Source organism: Lepidochelys kempii, chromosome 16 (assembly GCF_965140285.1).
Source record: "Lepidochelys kempii isolate rLepKem1 chromosome 16, rLepKem1.hap1, whole genome shotgun sequence".
NCBI lineage: Eukaryota > Metazoa > Chordata > Testudines > Cheloniidae > Lepidochelys > Lepidochelys kempii.
Window position 1 is genome coordinate 9,102,893 of NC_136395.1, and position 20,214 is coordinate 9,123,106.

General features: G+C 44.5%; 1 protein-coding gene across 1 annotated transcript in view; it reads left to right on the forward strand.

The window, feature by feature from the left end:
* Positions 1 to 325: 325 nt before the first annotated feature.
* MAN1B1 (mannosidase alpha class 1B member 1) overlaps positions 326 to 20,214 on the forward strand; it is a 32,542-nt gene continuing 12,653 nt past the window's right edge. The window contains exons 1-9 of the mRNA XM_073314606.2: positions 326 to 574; positions 3,199 to 3,307; positions 4,397 to 4,524; positions 5,963 to 6,123; positions 8,994 to 9,103; positions 11,331 to 11,516; positions 15,049 to 15,197; positions 16,226 to 16,414; positions 18,951 to 19,141. Coding sequence (XP_073170707.2) covers positions 452 to 574; positions 3,199 to 3,307; positions 4,397 to 4,524; positions 5,963 to 6,123; positions 8,994 to 9,103; positions 11,331 to 11,516; positions 15,049 to 15,197; positions 16,226 to 16,414; positions 18,951 to 19,141 — 1,346 coding nt within the window. The 5' untranslated portion in view covers positions 326 to 451. The remainder of the gene's footprint in view (positions 575 to 3,198; positions 3,308 to 4,396; positions 4,525 to 5,962; positions 6,124 to 8,993; positions 9,104 to 11,330; positions 11,517 to 15,048; positions 15,198 to 16,225; positions 16,415 to 18,950; positions 19,142 to 20,214) is intronic.

A 20,214-nucleotide genomic window follows, 5' to 3' on the forward strand; every position in this document is an offset into this window, starting at 1 on the left:
AGACTAGCAGTGGCTGTTGAAGCGGGGTTGCGGAGTTGCCTTGTGGTTGGGATTGTGGTAGGCTTGCCTTGCCGGGGAGGGTGCTGGGTTGTCCTGTTTTTTTGCATTTCATAGGCCCTACGCCTTGGTGGATGCCTGGGGCGGGGGAGCTGTTTCACAGTGAGGTTTGCTCCCCCTGGCAGCGGCGCAATGAGCGATAACGGGGAGCAAGGCATCTCTGGTGCCCGCATGGCAGCCAAGGCCGGGCGTTGCTAGGCACACAAGCGGGAGGCTGTTGCTAGGGCCGCCATAGAGTCCCGCCAGGGCGTGAGGCTAGAGAGGCACCCGGAAGCGGGCTCGTCTGGCGCGGCTCCGCGGCGGCCGGGAGGCAGGATAATGGCGGTTGCGGCGGACGGCGGCTGGCGGTTGGGAGCGGTGCGCGGGCCGGGCTCTGCTTCCTGAAGCCGCCGTTATGTTCTCGGCCTCGCCGCCGCCGAGACGGGACTTCATCTCGGTGACCCTGAGCCTCGGGGAGGCGGCGGGGGCAGGCGGCTACAACAACAGCAAGGCCTGGAGGAGGCGCTCCTGCTGGAGGGTGAGGGGAAGGGAGGGACCTGGCCCGGGTGGGGGGCCTGCTTCCTGCGGGAAGGGGAGGGGCCCAGGTGATGTGGCCGCCCCGCCCCCTCCCTGCTGAAGGGGGTCTCATGGACGGTGAGGGGGCCTGCCCCTCCGCTGGGTGAGGGAGACGCTGCCCCCTGCTGGAGGTTCAGGGGGGGCCTAGCAGCCCCGCCCCCCTCCCCCGCTGGAGAGGGCGGACGCTGGGGGAGGGGAGACCCTGCTGGGGGAGGGGGTGTTTTCCCCTACAGTCAAAGGAAGAGGGAAAGTCCCCCCACTGTTTGAAAGGTGGGGGGGGGGCAGAGCCCTTATGGGAGTGGTGCTCCCCACTTGATGTGGAGGAGGGTTGGGGGTATTTCAGACGCTGAGGCAGGGGTGCGGAGGACAGGCAGTGGCAGTATCAGTGAGGGAGTGCCCATTCCCCCCCACACCCCGAAAGGGCACCCTAGATAGTGAGGAAGAGGGCATAAGGCACCCCTGCATAGGGAAGGTGGGTGACAGAGGGCAACATCTCTCTTCCCAGTCTAAAGAAAAGAGGTAGGATATGCCTAGAGGGGCAGGTTGGACACTAGATGTCATCCGGTCCCGTCCGCCTCACCTTTTATCCTACCCATCTCAAGGAAAAGAGGTAGGATGCTGGTGAACATGCTCATGGTGGGGGTGGTGGTCTGGGGTTACACACCTTCATCTTCCTCTTGAGACAGGAGAGAAATGAGGAGAAAGCATTACCATCTTTCATTCCCTTTCCATCCTGGTGAGCTGCCGCGTTTGTACTTGTCCTAGGGAACCACATTGGGGATAAGGATACAGGTAGCCCAGGAGGTAGTTGTGATAAAAGGTGACATAGAAGATTGAGCAATATCAACATCTCACCCTTTTTATTGGGGGAGGGATGTACAAGATCACTGTACAGCAGTGGTCCCCAAACTTTTTACCTCAACCCCCCCCCCCCACCTCGTCTGTGATTCCCTGCCCCCGGAGCCAGGAGCAGGAAACATAAGCAGGAGTAAAGGGGACTGGGCCCAGGAACAGAGCTGGATGGATTTCCCTCTATGCCCCCCCACCAACTCCCCGGGCTGGCCTGGGCCTCGGCTGGCCTGGGCTCCAGCTGCCCCCTCCCCAAATGTTTCTCTGTTCCCTCCCTAGGGCAGTGTGCCCCACAGTTCGGGATCTCTGCTGTACAGTCAGCAGTTTAGGGAATAACAGGGAACATATGTCTATGCCGCTTGGCAGAGTGAAGTGTGTTGACATGTCAGCCTTCACTGAAATGTTTGTGGCCTGTGGTTGCTTGCAACAATGTGGATGCACCTGGTGTCTCAACCCTGGTAGGAGTAGAGTGCAAGGTTTGTGGGAAGTACCGTGGGGCAGAAGAGCTTCTGGGAAACTGAGGGATGTGCCCAAATGCTGCTTTGCCCAGTGTGGGAAGGGTTTCTTAGTGCAAAAAGTTAGCAGCAAGCTGTTACACTGGTTTAACAAAAAACAAAAAGAGTGAAATGGTATGTATGGTGTGAGGGCACTAAAATAGACAAGACCCAAAATGCTATCACTAAATGCAGTTTACTGAACATACGTAATAGAAGGCTGGTTTTTACTCTTCTCTGGCTGCTGATTTCATCGGATTGTCCTTAATTGTGAACAGTCTTTTGTTTTACTTTCTTGTTAATTATGCTGTTGGTTTACTGAACTTTCCCAAAGCTGAATGTGGATGGTTGTCTTTTTTTGGTGGCAGTCTCTAGTTTATATAAGTTTCACAAAGAGTGATTGTCCGAGGTGGAGTGTCTTGCTTTTCCTATCCAGCTTGAGATGCTTATTTTATTTTTAAGTTTCCTGCTTTGATGCACTAACATAATTTTTTCACAAAAAGTAAAGGAGTACTTGTGGCACCTTAGAGACTAACCAATTTATTTGAGCATAAGCTTTTGTGAGCTACAGCTCACTTAATTGAAGTGAGCTATAGCTCACGAAAGCTTATGCTCAAATCTCTCAAGTCTTATGCTCAAATCTCTCAAGTCTCTAAGGCTTATGCTCAAATCTCAAGTCTCTAAGGTGCCACAAGTACTTCTTTTCTTTTTGCGAATAGAGACTAACACGGCTGTTACTCTGAAACCTGTCATATTTTTTCATTCTCTCTCCCCCCTCCTCCTCACCCCTATTTTTCTTCTGCTTTGCACGTCCCTTATGTACATTTCGCTGGCCAGAAGGGAGGAGCCTCTGGGCTCTTTTCCAGAACCACATCCGGACAGATGCATAGATCAGCCAGTGAAAGGTTGCTGTAAAGATCTTTGTACTGTAGTTGATGTTCTGTCCAGGATATTTATCACAGTGCAATTTCTCTAGGCTCTACAGACTTCGCCAGTGACTGGCCCTGATTTGTTCTCAGACCCAGCCTACCATATGCTAGCATGCTGCGTTGCTACTTTCCATATCATGACAAAGTAACTGATCGATTTTCAAAATAGGAAACAGTGTAAAACCTACACATAATCAATTTCATATTTATTACTCTAAAAGAACTTCCATGGGTTGGTTGGTTTGACAGCAATGGGCTGGCTTTCTACTTGTCATGCTAAAGAGTCTTTCTCTTATTTATTTTTTTTCTCAAAGAAATGGAAGCAGCTTTCTCGACTACAGCGGAGTGTAATTCTCTTCCTGTTTGCCTTCTTGGCAGTCTGTGGAGTCATTTCATACACAAACGTGGGGGAACAGTGGAAAAGTACGTCTTCCATACAGTTTAAGGTTGCCCTAATAAATGTCATAAGTGGTTAAAAGATTGCATGTTCTTAGTTTTTGTAATTACATTTTTGCAAGATGTGCTCAATGTCTGCCAGAAAAAAATATTTTATTCAGAAGTTTAGTTAATGTTACATACATTTTATTGCAAATGTTCAGGTAGAAATTACTCTATCCATCCCTTTTTTAAAAAATTTGAATAACAGTTAGTTCATTTTGGTTCTTTATCCTGAATATCTGAAGTGACATTTTGTTTTGGCTAATAGTGAGTTTAGAGGATGCAAACATCCTTAGTACTTAGTTTAAAAAATAAATAAAACAGCCCAAACCTAAAGATTTAGAGCAGTGGTCCTTAACCTGGGGTGCACGCAACCCCTGGGGGTGCGAGATGCCATTTCTGGGGGTGCGAGACAGGCCAGATTTTTTTAGAAGGTACATCATCGAAAACACAAATTAAGCACAGGCACATAAGTACATCTACTTTGTTTCATCAAACTTATGTATTTTTTAACATTATACATTTTTTAACGATTACTGTAATATACAAACAAAAAAATATATCTAGGTTTAAAGAACTGACCTACTTCAACGATTTTTGATAAGGGATGCGAGAACATATTTTGAGAACCAAAGGGGTGCAGGCTGCAGTAAAGGTTAAGAACCACTGACTTAGAGGATAAGAAAAACAATTCTCTCTTCATTGTGATTATGCAGAAGGGTTGAACTCTTTTTAAGCACTTTAGGGAAAGAGGTCCAAGTTTGCCTTCAACACTGTCTTCTTTCAGCATTGAAAAGTTGTTGTTTTGTTTTTAAAAAAATCAACAAAAAAACCCCAAATCTATTATTATGGAGGCTTGTAGTTTAACACTTTCAGTTAGACATGCAAGATCTGTAGCCTCCCCCCCCCCCCCCCCAAAAAAAAAAGGTATCACTTGCATATAAAATACAGGTGACTACCTTTGTGCTTGTCTACATTTGGTGTGGGGAGAGTTAGTTTTCCAGCTAGCATCGAAAGTGTTAATTCCTTATGCCAGGTAGTTTGATATGTACTGAATGTATTTTATCCGTATAGGTCTAACGAACAAATCAGCAGAAGATCAGAAGACAGAACCAGAAATCCCTGGATTGAAACCAGCAAATCCAGCTGTTTTACCAGAACCACAGAAAGCAGATGCTAACTACCCAGAGCTTTCACTTCAGGTATTGCAAGGAAAAATGTTCTTCTTAACCCTAGTGTTTGTGAAAGCTGCAAATAGCATTTAATTCCAACAGCTGTAATGGAAAAAGAAACGAAGGCCTGTTATAAGAATTAATTTCCTATAGGTAGAGAAGTCAACTCTCAAGAAAGGCTTTGGTTCCAGTGTAGTATTTCTGGCTTTTGTATGTATCCATAGACTTAAAGAGAAGAGAATTGCTCTGATTTCTGAGAACTCTCTTCTTAGCTCAGTCTGAAGGAGCTAGTCAGCTGTCTAATAGGATCACTAATACTCAATGAAAGCATTTTGGGAGGTGGGGGTAGGATATTTCTGGAATTCTCAGTTGACATCATGTGGGCTTTATTTAATAGTGAACTTGTGTTCAGTATGTTTCCTAAACCACTGGTGTGCTTGTCAGTGCTGATACTTCAGGCTTTTGTGACCTGGTATTCTAGGCTCCATCTTACTATCTTGAGGAATCTGCTTGTGCTTGGCCTAGGCCCAGGCATACCCACCATTGCCTGCCTCTCATTCAGCAATATGTGCTCTGACCTGCTGTGGAGCTCTCCAAACCTCAGTCCTGGAAATTTGAGCAGCCCCCAGGCTCTGTGGCTGGCTAGAGTGTGCACAGTTGAATATGAGGCAGGGGATAGTCAACATCTCTGGTAAACTGCAACAGCTTCCCAGAAGAGGTGGAAATAATAATAAATCTAGTAGCTCTCTAACTCTGAGATGCTCTGCAGGTGTGTGAAAGTTATTTATTTTATGGATACACTCCTAACGGGTCATACAAACTGTCTGGTTTCCAATAAATTCATTGGGGGAGTGATAGGAAAAAGGAACTTTGTTTAAAGTGTGCGTGTGTGTGTGTTTGTGTTTCCACACACATTCTCCTGTTCGCACAATTAGTTCAGGGAATTTAGGATTCTTTGTTTTAAATGAAAATGATCTCTCATGTGGTGCTTTCTTCTAATTTGTATAATGTGCATCTATTACGAAAAATAATTCCTGATATTGGATCACTTCTGCATGTGTAAGCCCTTAGTAATGCATCTCTTTGTTATAACTAGTATCAATTATTGCACCTAGTTATATATATGTGTATAATAAGTTCACATTTTTGACAGTGCTCTGTGTTATGTATATACCTGGTAATGATACAAGTAGCCTAATATCTTCACCGATAACTGTTACCCAAGGAGCTATGTACAGTTTTACCAGAGGTAAAAAATTCAAACATGATTTCCCTCCTCCTCGGCCTGTCTGGTTAAGATGAAAGGTTGCATGCTGTGACCTGTAGTCCCCTGCACTACATCTCTATATTAAAAATGAGGGTGTTCTCAGATTGCATTGTACAACTCTGGGATGCTTTGGGACTGCGTATTGGCCACCCATGCAGTAGATCATATGCATCTTGATTTACTTTTGCCTTTCTTTCTTAGAAACGCTCAAAGCCGCTTCACGTCCGACGTGGTCCGCCTAATCTGCAGATCAGACCGCCACGGAGAGATGCAAGAATAAAGGCCCAAGATGTTGCTGGCAAGACTGAGGAAGAACCTGGCCAGGCTGATAAAGAAGAGAAAACAGAAAAGTCCATTATTAGGTAGGTAGAAATATTTCCAACAAGTTACGATTTGCTGGAGCAGTCTTCTAGTTTTATTTTTATTCTCTCAGAATCTATTGGGAATAAGATGAATGTACAAATTTGTGAGGGCTTTTCATTGTCTGCCTAGAATGTTATTTTACTTATATGCTCCACTCAAGATTTGAGGCCCTATTAAACTAAGCACTGTACCAATGCACAGGTAGACGCAGCCCTTGCCCTGAAAAATTTGCAGTCTGTAAGATTATTTCACTCTTATCAATTTGTTCTGTGTTAGATGCTAATACAATAGCACAATCATCATTATCTTAGTCCTGATGTACATTTGCAAATTGTATGGGTATAACTGTCTGTCGGGGTGGGTGTGTTTTTAGGATTTTTTAATCAGTGTAATTATGCATACTAACCTGTGGTATGGATGAACTTATACAAATATAAAGGTGCCTTATATTGGAATAGCTTATTCCCCTACCCATATGGGAATAGCAATATTTGTATAAAGCACCTTCATACTGATGTCACTGCATCCACTCTAAGGAGGCTGTGCTACTTTCACCATATTAACCAGTATTGTGAAAGCATTGCAACTTTCTGGTGTATTAATCATGGTGTTCACTTAATTTGGGAATAAGCAATAGCGTTTGACTTCATTGCTCAATATAGAGAGCATAGTAAAAGTTGACCACAGATACCTGTGGTATGTTTACACGAGATATAATTTCCTAACATTTTTCTCACCCTTGCTGCCACTGGTGCAGCTCAGTTGGTGCGGGCAGTGGCACCGAGTCTGCACTAGTGTTCTAGCCATCATTTCATCGAAACCCTCGCACGGTGGTTGTAGAATCTTATCTGCCCAAGCACTCCCGCCATTGCGACCACTGGTAGAGCGGCACTACTGACAGCAATGATGGTAAATCTCGGAAAACAACTTCTGTGTAGGTCTGTAGTATGCTAGTAACAATGTCAGTATTAATGCAGTAGTAGTAACTGGATCTATAAGGTCTATCTTTTTTTTAACATACAAGCTTTGTGAGTTCTATAAACCATGCTTCTCTGGGGGTAGCTAAAGTTCATATTGAAATTCAGTTAATGTACAGATACATAAAAGGATGTTGTTAAAACTGATAACCCTCAGCGTGAACCTTTCTTGGCTTTGGTCCTATTTAAAAGGTTTTACCTTCAGGAGTAATTCTTATGACAGGTTTCAGAGGAACAGCCGTGTTAGTCTGTATTCGCAAAAAGAAAAGGAGTACTTGTGGCACCTTAGAGACTAACCAATTTATTTGAGCATGAGCTTTCGTGAGCTTTTCGTAGCTCACGAAAGCTCATGCTCAAATAAATTGGTTAGTCTCTAAGGTGCCACAAGTACTCCTTTTCTTTTTTAGTAATTCTTATGTAATTCTTTTCCAAACTGATTTATGATGCCACTTTGTTGAGGAAACCATGTAACAAAACAAGCACTTTACATTACTGCTATCCTGTGTCAGGGCCGCCCAGAGGATTCAGGGGGCCAGGGGTCCTTCCGCTCTGGGTCTTTGGGGCACTTCGCCGAAGACATGGAGTGGAAGGACCCCCGACGCCGAATTGCCGCCGAAGACCCGGAGCGGAAGAAACGGTGGCGGGTTCTTCACTCCGGGTGTGTTCAGCGGCACTGAAGGACGTGCCTGTGAAAACTCTCTTGGGGGCCTGGGGCAAATTGCCCCACTTGACACCCCCCCACTCCCCCTCCCGGGCAGCCCTGTCCTGTGTTCACAGTTGAATTGGTAATGCTCATTTGCATGAGACTGTTTTAATCAATTGGAAGTGATTCATGCAATAATTTCAGACCTGGAAGTCAACACCTGTAATATTTTCAAATGCAATGATCTTTCACACATTTTGAGTTTGTACATTTCTGATTCCTTTAAGAAATTCCATTACAGCAGCAATTGTTTCATGGAATCCTAAAAGCCTTCATATTTCTTAATTCAGTTCAATAAAAGGTTCATTACCATTTGCCTGGAAGAAATCACTGACTTCAAATCAATATTAATGAGCCAATAAGTGATCTTTTCCTATTTTGTGCCATGATCAAAATCTCATTTAGTTCCCTAAAATACAAGGAGTCTGGTGGCACCTTAGAGACTAACAGATTTATTTGGGCATAAGCTTTCGTGGGTAAAAAAAAACAAAAAACAAAACCAAAAAACCCACTTCTTCAGATGCATGGAGTGAAAATTACAGATGGAGGCTTAAATATACTGATGCATGAAAAGAAGGGAGTTATTTTACAAGTGGAGAACCAGTGTTAACAAGGCCAATTCAGTCAGGGTGGATGTGGTCCACTTGACACCTCCTCATCAATTACTGGGAGTGGACCACATCCACCCTGACTGAATTGGCCTTGTTAACACTGGTTCTCCACTTGTAAAATAACTCCCTTCTCTTAATACATCAGTATATTTATGCCTGCATTGGTAATTTTCACTCCATGCATCTGAAGAAGTGGGTTTTTTGGTTTTTTTTGTTTATTTTTACCCACAAAAGCTTATGCCCTAATAAATCTGTTAGTCTCTAAGGTGCCACCAGACTCCTCATATTTTAGGGAACTAAATGAGATTTTGATCATGGCACAAAATAGGAAAAGATCACTTATTGGCTCATTAATATTGATTAAATCTGCTAGTCTTTAAGGTGCCACCAGACTCCTCGTTGTTTTTGTGGATACAGATTAACATGGCAACCCCTCTGATATTTAGTTCCCTGTTTATCAGTCTGTTGTGAAAATATGAAATGAACAATGTTTGACAGTAGAGATAAGGATAATTCATTTTAACTCTTGTCTCTATTTTAATCTAGTTAAATATTATTGAAATACCTTGTACTTGCAGTTGGAGAGGAGCAGTGATAGAACCTGACCAAATCACTGAATCTCCTTCCAGTAAAATAAAGGAACCAGAAAAACCATCGTCTGTGGAAGTGGAAGATCAGAAAGAGCCAGGTAATGGGCTACAGACCATCACCTTTCTCATTATTGACCATGAGATTTAGGTGTTTATATCTCCCTATTAGATTCATGGTCAAAGTTATGCCATCCCTTAAATCTGCTATTTTTACCTGAGAAAGAGTTGCTTCCTGTGGGAAGGGGAAGAACTGACTGAAAAGAGATTATGCATTGTTCATCTAGAACATCTAAATCCTGCAGCATACTTGATCTGCTGTGACAAAACAGGTTCATGTTTTTTCAAGGTTTCTGGTGATTCACAAATAATGCTGAGAACTGAGAATATGAAAATACTGATGCACGAATATTGCATTAGCTGTACTAGTTGTTACCATGGCACAGTATCATACATGGCTGTAATTGCCAGATCATGTATCAATAGACTGCGTGCTATACTTGCTGCCACTGTGCAGCTCACCTCTGCCTGCTTGCCGCTCCCAAATGAAGTGTGGTTTTTTTGCTTCTGATATATATTGGGCACATGCATCTGTACCCTAACCTTGTCCTGGATATTGCATGCAAACATTGAATCTTCCATTTCATTACCAAAAACAAACCACAATAAACCATAAGCCTCAGAGTGATTTATTAAATTGAGTATATTTAAACTATACTTACTTATCCTTAAGGAAAGTGCTGTCTTTATTTCTGCAGCAGCAATACCTCCTATAAAAAGAAAAGGAGTACTTGTGGCACCTTAGAGACGAACCAATTTATTTGAGCATAAGCTTTCGTGAGCTACAGCTCACTTCATTGGATGCATACTTATGCATCCGATGAAGTGAGCTGTAGCTCATGAAAGCTTATGCTCAAATAAATTGGTTCGTCTCTAAGGTGCCACAAGTACTCCTTTTCTTTTTGCGAATACAGACTAACACGGCTGTTACTCTGAAACCTGTCATTTGTATGGGAGGGACCAACAGCCGTGTTAGTCTGTATTCGCAAAAAGAAAAGGAGTACTTGTGGCACCTTAGAGACTTTTTCCCATATAAATATATCTTACTACCATTTTTTTCCTGGTTTCCCCGTATGTGCATGCCTTCATGCACAACCTTCCTCCCCTTGTTTAAATGGACATTTGCTCCTACCTTTGATCTCTCTTGCCTTTTTTCTCCCTCCCTGAAATTGAGAAATAGGAGTGGCACTGAAAATAGGCAGCATGGCCTGATTTTCTCTCTGCTCCACCTCCCAAAAGGAGAAGTGCCCTCCCCTTGGGAAAAATAGCTGTTTAGAGAGATGGCTTGAAAAGGACAACTTTTTCTCAACAGTGGTTTGCTGGTCCCTTGGAGACCGGTTGGGGGGAAGGAAGTGACTTCCTCCATTAATTCATCACACACTGCTTTTGAGGATTACCAGGAATAGGCAGCTGACTCTTCAGTTGCTCTCCCAGTGCAGCAAAGAATCTGGGAATCTGCTCTCTGATGAGCTAGTGGGAGAGAGTTCTTGTTTGTTGCAAAACCTAGGCTTTACTTGTAATAGCATGCAGTGCACTGGCAGCCTGATGTGTAAGTGCCCTTAATATAGGTGGGACTGGTCGCAACACCTATTATTAAGGTTGTCAGACACTCCCATAATAAGACCCTTTCTTCAGTTGCTCATAACTTTTTGCCAGATTTTAACCACTTGGGCTGAAATTTTTCATGCTGGCTGTCTGCCTCAGGCTGAATTGTTTTTGGAAAATTTCAGCCAAAACTGTTCAGCCATTTTTGAGATCAAGGCTAGGGAAAATAAGTTGTTTTGCTGATAAATTCTGGTGGTCTTTTCTTTGAAAAGCTCTAGCACCCCCATGTTTTGGAGCAGGGACTTGAAATTTGGCAGTAGAGGAAAGAGATAGGGATCTGAATTAAGTTTGTACAGGCAACCTTAATTCTGGGATATTTTAAGTTAAAAATGCTTGACTTGGCAACCTTAATAATGTTCTTTTATCATTAACATAGCTTTTTGTGTATATTTCTCTAAATATTGTTTTTGGAGTTCAATGTTAATGAGATTTCCATTGCTGCCTCACTAAATCATTGGTTAAAAATATTGACCGCTTACTGCAGGTTGGAAAGACCCTATTAAAAAGGAATAACTTGAGGTAACTGAAGCTAGTGTAATGTAATCTTTAGTTGCAGAGATGAGGGCTCTTGATTTTGGGTAGGGTTTGTGGAGAAAAGTCTCATGTGGCTGCATAACTCTGAGCTTCAGCATTCTTCAACAAGGTGTTGATTTCCATTCACAGTGCCCGTAAATGAACGTCAGATGGCTGTGATAAAAGCATTCCACCATGCATGGAAAGGTTATAAAGAGTTTGCCTGGGGACATGATGAACTGAAACCTTTGTCCAAATCCTACAGCGAGTGGTTTGGACTCGGTCTTACGTTAATTGATGCTTTGGATACCATGTGGATTTTAGGTTTAAAAGAAGGTAATTTTCTTTTCTCTTCCTATGTTTCTCCCACCTCAGTATTTTTTTTGGTTCCAACAGTTGCCACTAAGGCCAACTGATCATTTTATGCTTGGTGTCTGAGAGGCAGAATGTTTTATTCCAGTAGCTTTTGGGGATTCTCTGTATCTATTGAACTAATACGTTCAGAGCTCCTTAACAAAGGCAATTGTTTACACTTTGGCTGAGCAAATTTCATTTAGTCCATAGGGAAAATCCAAAAACTTACTATTAAGGGACAAACTTCTTTGTTTTTAAGGTGTTCCTTCCAACTGCATCCTGTAGGTAAAAGCATTTGTGGAATAATTTTGGTGGCTGTATCTATTGATGAATTGGCATTCCTGCTAGAAATTGGGGACTGGATTATTAGGTCTGCCTGTTGTTGTTGTTTCCGTACTGAAACAACCAGTGCCCTAGGGTGGTGCCATGCTTACTAAGATGCTGGAGGGGCCTTTCTAAGTGCCAGTCTTGCAAAGTCAGTCTGGGATCTCTTAGCTTGTGTCTGATCACTGTTACTAAAGATATTCTACATATGAAATTTAGTCAACAATTCTGTATGTAAACCAGAAAATAATTCAGTGTTCTGTTGGATTTGCAATGCTTAAAGGAATAAAGCTAATAACTTAATTGTTTTGACTATAAGTATATAAGACACAGAATCCACACAAACAACAAGGAGTCCGGTGGCACCTTAAAGACTAACAGATTTATTTGGGCATAAGCTTTTGTGGGCTAGAACCCACTTCATCGGATACATGGAGAATCCACACAAATCTGTTGATTAAGGCAGTGGTTTTCAAACTGCAGGTTGCGACCCAGTGCTGGGTTGCAGAATGTAAGGCACTGGGTTGCGGCGACTCTGGTCAGCACTGCCGACCAGGCCATTAAAAGTCCTATTGGATGTGCTGCTCAGCTAAGGCAGGCTAGTCCCTACCTGTTCTGACACTGCACTGCACCCTGGAAGCAGCCAGCATCAGGTCTGGCTCCTAGGCAGGGGTGCCATGGGGCTCCACGCGCTGCCTCCTCTCCAAGCACCGGCTTCCCGGCCAATGGGAGCTGGGAGTGTCTGTGGGCAAGAGCCACGCAGAGCCGTTTGCGCACCTCTGCCTAGGAGCCAGACCTGCTGCTGGTCGCTTCCGGGACGCAGCGCAGTCCGCGGTGCCAGGACAGACAGGAAGCCTGCCTTAGCACCCCTGCTGACTGGGAGCCACCTGAGGTAACCCTGCGTCCCTATCCTCAGCCCTGAGCCTCCCCAAACCGCTCATCCCTTGCCCCACCCCAGAGCCTGCACCCCCAGCCCAACCCTGACCCCCTCCTGCAACACTGCCCCAGCCCAGAGCCCCCTCCCACACCCTGAACCCCTCATTCCCAGCTCCACTCCGCAGCTCTCACCATCACACCCCAACCCTCTGCCCCAGCCCTGAGCCCCTCCCACATCCCAAACCCCTCATCCCCAACTCCGTTGGGTTGAGGGCATCAACATTTTTCTTCAGCTGGGTCACTAGAAAAAAAGTTTGAAAACCACTGGATTAAGGATTTTATTCACTTTTCTGACTTTAACCACATTTTAATGCTGATATGCAAGCCACATTTTTACTTGCGTAATTACCTATTGTCTAGCAAAATTCCCTCCTAAATTCAATAGGATACAGTACTCATCACTTCCTGTCCCAAACTGTTGTATACTTTTTCTGTTCACTGTATGGTAGGTATCCTAATTCACTCCAGAAGTGTCTGTGTTTTGGTACTGGGTTTTAAAACCTCAATTTGATTTTTTGTTTTTAAGCTACTGCCTTACATGACTACAGAAAAAAAAATCACTTATTCGGGACATGTAAGTTAAACAAGGAAACTACAAAGCAGTATTTACAAATACGTGAAAATGTCTCCATTGATGTGCTTTGACAACTGTGGGATCTGTGGAGACAGCCACCTTTATAATAATTCCACAACAAACACAGTTTGACATGTATCGAGACTGGAAGATCAGATCTGCAGCTAACGGCACAAGAAACTGCAGGAGTCTTCCATGATTCTATATTTTCCTTACTTGTTTGATTTAATACGTACATTTATGTACAATTTGAAATCAAACAAAAAACCCACTGTGGAAACATCTCGTTTGTGTCTCTCACTGCATGTCTGAGCTCTCTCTCGGTGTTTCATCAGGTTGACAGTGTGACTGCTTTCTTATAAAATATTTAAATATGATCTGCAGAGAGCTTTTAAAATTATTAGTGATTTAGACATGTTTAAAATGAACATCTGTTTGGAAACTTTTATATACTATTGCAATTCTCCTTTAAGTGATTGCTTCATAGTCTGTAAAGCTCTTTGGGATTCTTCAGGATAAAAAAACCTCTATAAATGAAAGTTGTGTTAGAGTGTGCAAATCTTTCTCTCATGAGTCTGTGAATATAAAAACTGCTTCTGTAAGAAAAGTCTGGATTTCTCTATTGCACGACCTATTGCTAGACAGTGATAACAAATCTGACAGCACAATTTACTGAAATGGAATGTAGAAAACCTATTTTGTCATCCTTTTTTAAGGCCTGTATAAAAGAATGTATTTGTAAACTGATTTTCTCATAAGGGAGACAGATCTGTGGGAGATAGATCTTGGTGAGCTATCCTAGTGATAGTGTAACATCCTAAGAAGCCTCAGTGGAGGGGTGTTAGTTTCTAACCTTTGCATTCTGTCTCCAGATAATTGGCAATATTTTAAAGAAGCAACTTTGTTTTCCCTAGTACTAGTTCCTGGTAGTCATAGATGCCTGGTGTCCTGAATACCGAGAGAGCTTGCGCTTAAAACATTAGCATGGGACTCAACAGACTTCGGTTCAATTCCCAGCTCTGCCACAAACTTCCTGTGTGACCGTGGGCTCGTCACTTAATCCCTCCTTATCTCAGCACCCAATCTGAAAAATGGGAAATATTTCCTACTTCATAAGGCTGTTGTGAGGATAGTCATTAATGATGGTGAAGTAATGCAAGATCATATATATACATAAATAGTATGTTGGGAAGCTGACAGGCAGTAGCTTTGATTTAAGTAGCCTTAACTAAAATCTAAAAAGTCTTATGGTGAAAGTGTGACTGATCGTATGGCCAGTAAAGTAGGTGGTAATAGACTGCAGGCTTATATTGAGAGAGGTGGGTTATTGGGATACCAGGATAATTCCCGTTTGCGTTATTTTAATAAAGAAGGAATGTGCTTTTACAAGACCTGCTAAATGTGTAATTTCTCTGCCAAGTACTTGTCTCCTTGCATATCCCCACATTGTTGTATTGCATAGGAATTAAACTGATGCAAGGTCTAACTTCTCCCAGTGTGTATTCTTCAGTGTATTTGTAACCTCTTCAGCTTGCCCCTTAAAAATACAGGTTCCTTTTGATAGACTGAATAACAATCAAGGCAGTATGGCATACTAACTCTTTTAATCTGGTCATTTGAGTGTGCTATTATAATTACAGTTTGTTTCCTCCAACCGTTGTTCCCTTTTGTGCCCTGCAGAGTTTGAAGAAGCAAAGAAATGGGTGGCAACTGACTTACAGCTTGATAAGAATGTGGATGTGAACCTCTTTGAGAGCACCATTCGTATTCTGGGGGGTTTGCTGAGCACCTACCACTTATCTGGAGATAGCCTCTTCCTAGAAAAAGCTGTAAGTGATTGAGTCTCACAGTCCCAAATAGAATGTGTGTCTTGTGTTGCGTAAAGTGGCAGAAAGGTTCATCAGAAGGTAAATTCTGCCACGCTTTTCCTCTCTATTTCACCATTGCTGCCCTAGGCTTCTTGAATGTTTTCCTCATCTTCGCTTTCCTGGTGTCATCAGAGCTCTCATACCTTAGGGTTCCATTTTAATTAGAATTTCCCTTAATTCTTAATGTAAAGACTAAGATGATACATTTAAGGATCTTTATTGTATTTTTCCCCAGTTAATTTTTTTTTATGGGAAGAAAGTCCTAGTCAATGAATGGAGTGGTTACTCACAGGTTCCCTGTCTTGGGAAATACAGTGGTATTCTCCTGCCCCTCCCAAGTGCCGGGACTGTGGCGGTTCAATGACAAGACAGCACAGAGCTTTTAGCAAGCAAGCAGCTGGTCTGCTAACAGGCTTCTGCCTGTCAGCTTTCCACCTTCCCCTTTATTCTTTCTCTCCCCCCGTGCATTACATTCTCCAACAGATAAAAGGAATACACTGGCTTTGTTTAACATTCTTATTTACCAGTTTCTATCTACCGCATTCCTTGCTCTCGGGCCTTGAGCCCAGTCCTGGGAGGCTTCCCACGGTTCATGTCATCTGGGCGAGATTTCAAGGTTGATGCCCTTGAAAGGAGCTGTGTGTGCACAGGTCCAGCACAACACTCCGGGTGTGCCCTGAATGTTGCCAAGCGCATAAACCTTGTATGAATCCTACCCCGGGACAAAGGTCCTGTGCTTGCATTAAGGATTATCCATAATCTCAGATTGAAACCCTGTGGGGATGTGCAAAATGAACTGTCGTGTACAGCAATGGGAACTAGGTAGAAGCTATATGCCAATTATTGTGAAGTAGTGATTCTTCTTAATATTTGCCTTTGTTCCTCATAGATGGGCTAAAACTAAGCTGCAGTTCTTTTTCCTCTTTTTTGTTTGATTGCTGAGAGAAATAATAAAGAATTTTTGTGCCATGTTTTTGGGTTCTCTTTAGAAAGACATTGGGAGCAGGCTTATGCCAGCATTCAACACACCATCCAAGATACCATACTCAGATGTAAACATTGGCCGAGGCACTGCCCACCCACCTCGTTGGACGTCTGACAGCACCGTGGCAGAGGTGACCAGTATTCAACTGGAGTTTAGGGAGCTCTCTCGTCTCACTGGAGATGAGAAATTCCAGGTATGGGATAACCAGTTGTCATCTTTGCTGCCTCTCAACCTCCACCCCATTATTGGTGAGGCTCACTTATATTGCCTGTACTCTTTTCTCCTTCCATTCTTCTAACAGAGATCAAAAATATTTCTCACTGTGGCAGCTGGAGCAGATTTCATTGGTTGATGAAAGTAAATGCCATTACATTGCTGATCCACCTCCTACCAAACACCATCTCTAAAACATCTTATCTGGAGCAATTTTATGCCTAATCATGCCATACACATCGCTGTTTCTGAGTAGTTGCTCCACCTTTTAGTTTACTGGTGAATTCCTTGTTCTTTTAATCTCACAGCTAAAGAGAATTAAATGACCTATCCAAAGGGAAGCAGCTGTGGGGGGAAGAGTCCGTTACTTTTCCAGTTATTTTCTTTAAGTAAATACCACAAAGTTCATAGTAGAGGTGAATAATTGCTCCTTTCATCAGAAGGAACTTACAAGAAAAATCTTTGTTTTTGATATGCTTGTGGTATCTTTTGTGTTGTCTGTTTGAGACTAGATTACCTATAACTGGCTTTTCAAAACACCAGGCTAAAGATCAGGGGTGCCCGAGGGCCACGTTGGGGTTGTGAAATTGTATGGAGGGCTGGGTAGGGAAGGCTGTGCCTCCCCAAACAGCCTGCTGCCTATCCGCCCCCTCCCACTTTCCACCCCCCCCTTCTCCTTGTCCCCTGACTGCCCCCTCCCGGGACCCCCCGCCTCTAACTCCACCCCCCCATCCAATCCCCCCTGTCCCCTGACTGCCCCGACCCCTATCCACACCCCCGCCCCCTGAAAGGCCCCCTGGGACTCCCATGCCTATCCAACCCCCCCCGACCACCACCCCCAGAACCTCCACCCCATCCAACCGCTCCCTGCTCCCTGTCCCGCCCCCCGGAACCTCCTGCCCCTTACCCAACTCCCCACCCCCTTACCATGCCGCTCAGAGCAGCAGGAGTGTGCAGCCCCGCTGCCCAGCCAGAGCCAGCCACGCTGCGGTGCTGCCCGGCAGGAGTGGCGGGCCAGAGTGCTGGTGGTGTGGCAAGCTGAGGCTGTGGGGAGGGGGGACAGTGGGGGAGGGACCAGGGGCTCAAAGGCTGGGCAGGACAGTCCCGCGTGGGCCATAGTTTGCCCACCTCTGGTATAGATAAACTATGTAGAGCTGTCCTCTTCGTATTTAAATTCTGTAGGAGGTGCTTAGATATCTACATTAATGCTAGTGTTGAAAATAACAGAACTCCCTTTCTAAGCTGCAGAGTGCTTATCAGCTGACTCAAATTCCAGCTGTGGGCATGGTGTGAAGGTTGTATCTGGGAGAAAATAAGCCCAAGTACTAACCATTTCAAAGGCAGTGGGAGGTGTATTCTTTTTGTTTGGAGGTGATTTTGTATAGTGCCCCAAATCAATTTATACATCAGGCCCTACTTCATTCCCAATATTGTGGATCCCACAAAAGTAGGTTTCCATTGCAATTTTGATTTTTTTTAATTGGCTTACTTTGCACAATCCAGAATTTTGCATCCGTTTTGAGTATGCGATTAGTATTGCACTAACATTCAATGCCTGTAAAATGTAAAAAGCCAAAGTGACTGGACTCGATTTCTATAGCTGATGTGTTAAGACTTTTAGTCTTTTGAATTGTATATTGTAGCAGTCGCTTTTTTTTTTTTTAATGACTGTAAGATAGTTGCAGCAAAATATCTGGTTATCAAAAAAATTAGCAGGCATAAGCTAATACTTGAGTGTTTATATCATTCTTGCAAATTTTTCTTAAACACATAGGTCTATTCTGGCTTTTCCACATCACTGCTGTTAATGAAGGTCCATTATAAGTTGGGGATTGGTCCTGCCTTGAGCAGGGGGTTGGACTAGATGACCTCCTGAGGTCCCTTCCAACCCTGATAGTCTATGATTATTACTTTTCTGCAATTTTTTTTTCCATGTCTTGTCCGCAACTCTTCTGCAATTATTTGAAGACCATCCAACGATTCAAGTAGGGCCTTATTTATACAGTTATTTGCAGGAACTATAGCTGTACATTGTGTATGTGCAGTGATCCTTAGCTATACTCATGTCATGAAAATCTCAGTTAAAAAAAAAATTGGCATCATTACAACTTGAGTTGAGGTACAGTATTATTGAGAAATATTTCTGAGTTTCACTGATCTCCTCCAGAACAGACACTGTTGGAGGTGTTGCAGGCCACTTAACCTAACTTTAGTATTATCCTAATGTTCTGTCAGTTAGTGTTTGAATCTGACTTCTAAACTACTGAGGGACCTGGACTCACCACCATTGCTGATTCTAGCATGGGAGAGTTGTATTATTGAAAAGGAAAGCTGATAAAAAAATCTGCCCACCTCATATTTGCTGTAGTTTCTCTGAAGCCATAAGCAGCAACTGTATTGGAAAAGGGAAAAAATTCCACAACTGCTGACTGCTTCTAGCCATTTAAGTACCATTGAGCTGTGTAGTTGCATTGTCTCATTCAGTGTGTATTTTTTCAATTTATTTTTTTCTGTAGAAAGCAGTAGATGCGGTGATGAAGCACGTACACTCTCTCTCAGGGAAGAATGATGGACTAGTGCCCATGTTCATAAACACCAACAGCGGGCAGTTCACTCACCTGGGTGTCTACACTCTGGGAGCCAGAGCTGACAGCTACTATGAGTATTTGCTCAAGCAATGGATCCAGGGTGGGAAGAAGGAAAATGAGTAAGTTCTCCCCACTTCCTGTGTCAGTTTAAGAATGATGTAAGCTATAAGATTTACTATCCTAGTTGCCAGTTTAGAAGGAAGAGTATCTTATGTGGACTCTGATGTGAGCGATCCTGCCCAGCCCCTGAGCTCCTGACTGGGGAAGCTAGCCCCCAGCCCCTCCCCTGCTGTCCCCCCTCCCCTGGAGCCACGCTGATGTGCGGGCAGTGCGGCTTGCGCCCACCCACCTCCTAGGCTTTCCAATAAGCCTGTCCTGCCACTCTGAGCGGCCCTGGTAAAGGGGGGGGAAGGGAGGGCGTGGGATAAGGGGTAGGAGGTCCCGGGGGGCAGTCAGGGGACGGGGTGGTTGGATGGGGCGGAGGTTGGGGGTGGGGTGGAGTCAGGAGATAGGGGGTGGGGTCGGTGGGGGGGGACAGGGAGCCGGGGGACTTGGATAGGGGGTGGGGTCCTGGGGGGGCAGTTAGAGATGGGGGTCCCAGGAGGGAGCAGTCAGGGGACACGGAGTGTGGGGGGGGGTGGATGGGTCGGGGGGCGTGTCAGGGGTGTGGATAGGGATCGGGGCAGTCAGGGCACAGGGAGCAGGGGGAGGTTGGATAGGGCAGGGGTCTCCAAACTTTTTAAATGGCGCACCCCCAGGGCCAGCTCTGGGGAAGCACAAAAAAGAAAAAGAAAAAGAGCGTGCCTCCGAAGAGGGAGCGGGGAGAGCCGAGCATGCCGCCGGCGTGCTGCCGAAGAATCAAAGGTCCAGCAGTGCTTTTCCTGCCGCGCACCCCCACGGATGGTCTTGCGCACCCCCCTTTGGAGACCACTGGGATAGGGGGTGGGGTTCCGGGGGGCGGGGGGTCCCAGGAGGGGGTGGTTAGGGGACAGTGAGCAGGCGGGTTGGATAGGTCGGGAGTTCTGAGGGGGGCAGTTGGGGCGGGAAGTGGGAGGGGGGCAGATAGGGGATGGGGGCCAGGCTGTTTGCGGAGGCACAGCCTTCGCTACCCGGCCCTCCGTACCGTTACAAAAGTTTGCCCACCCCTGTGCTGGATGCATTTTGTATAAGCATGGTTACTGGGATTTTTCTT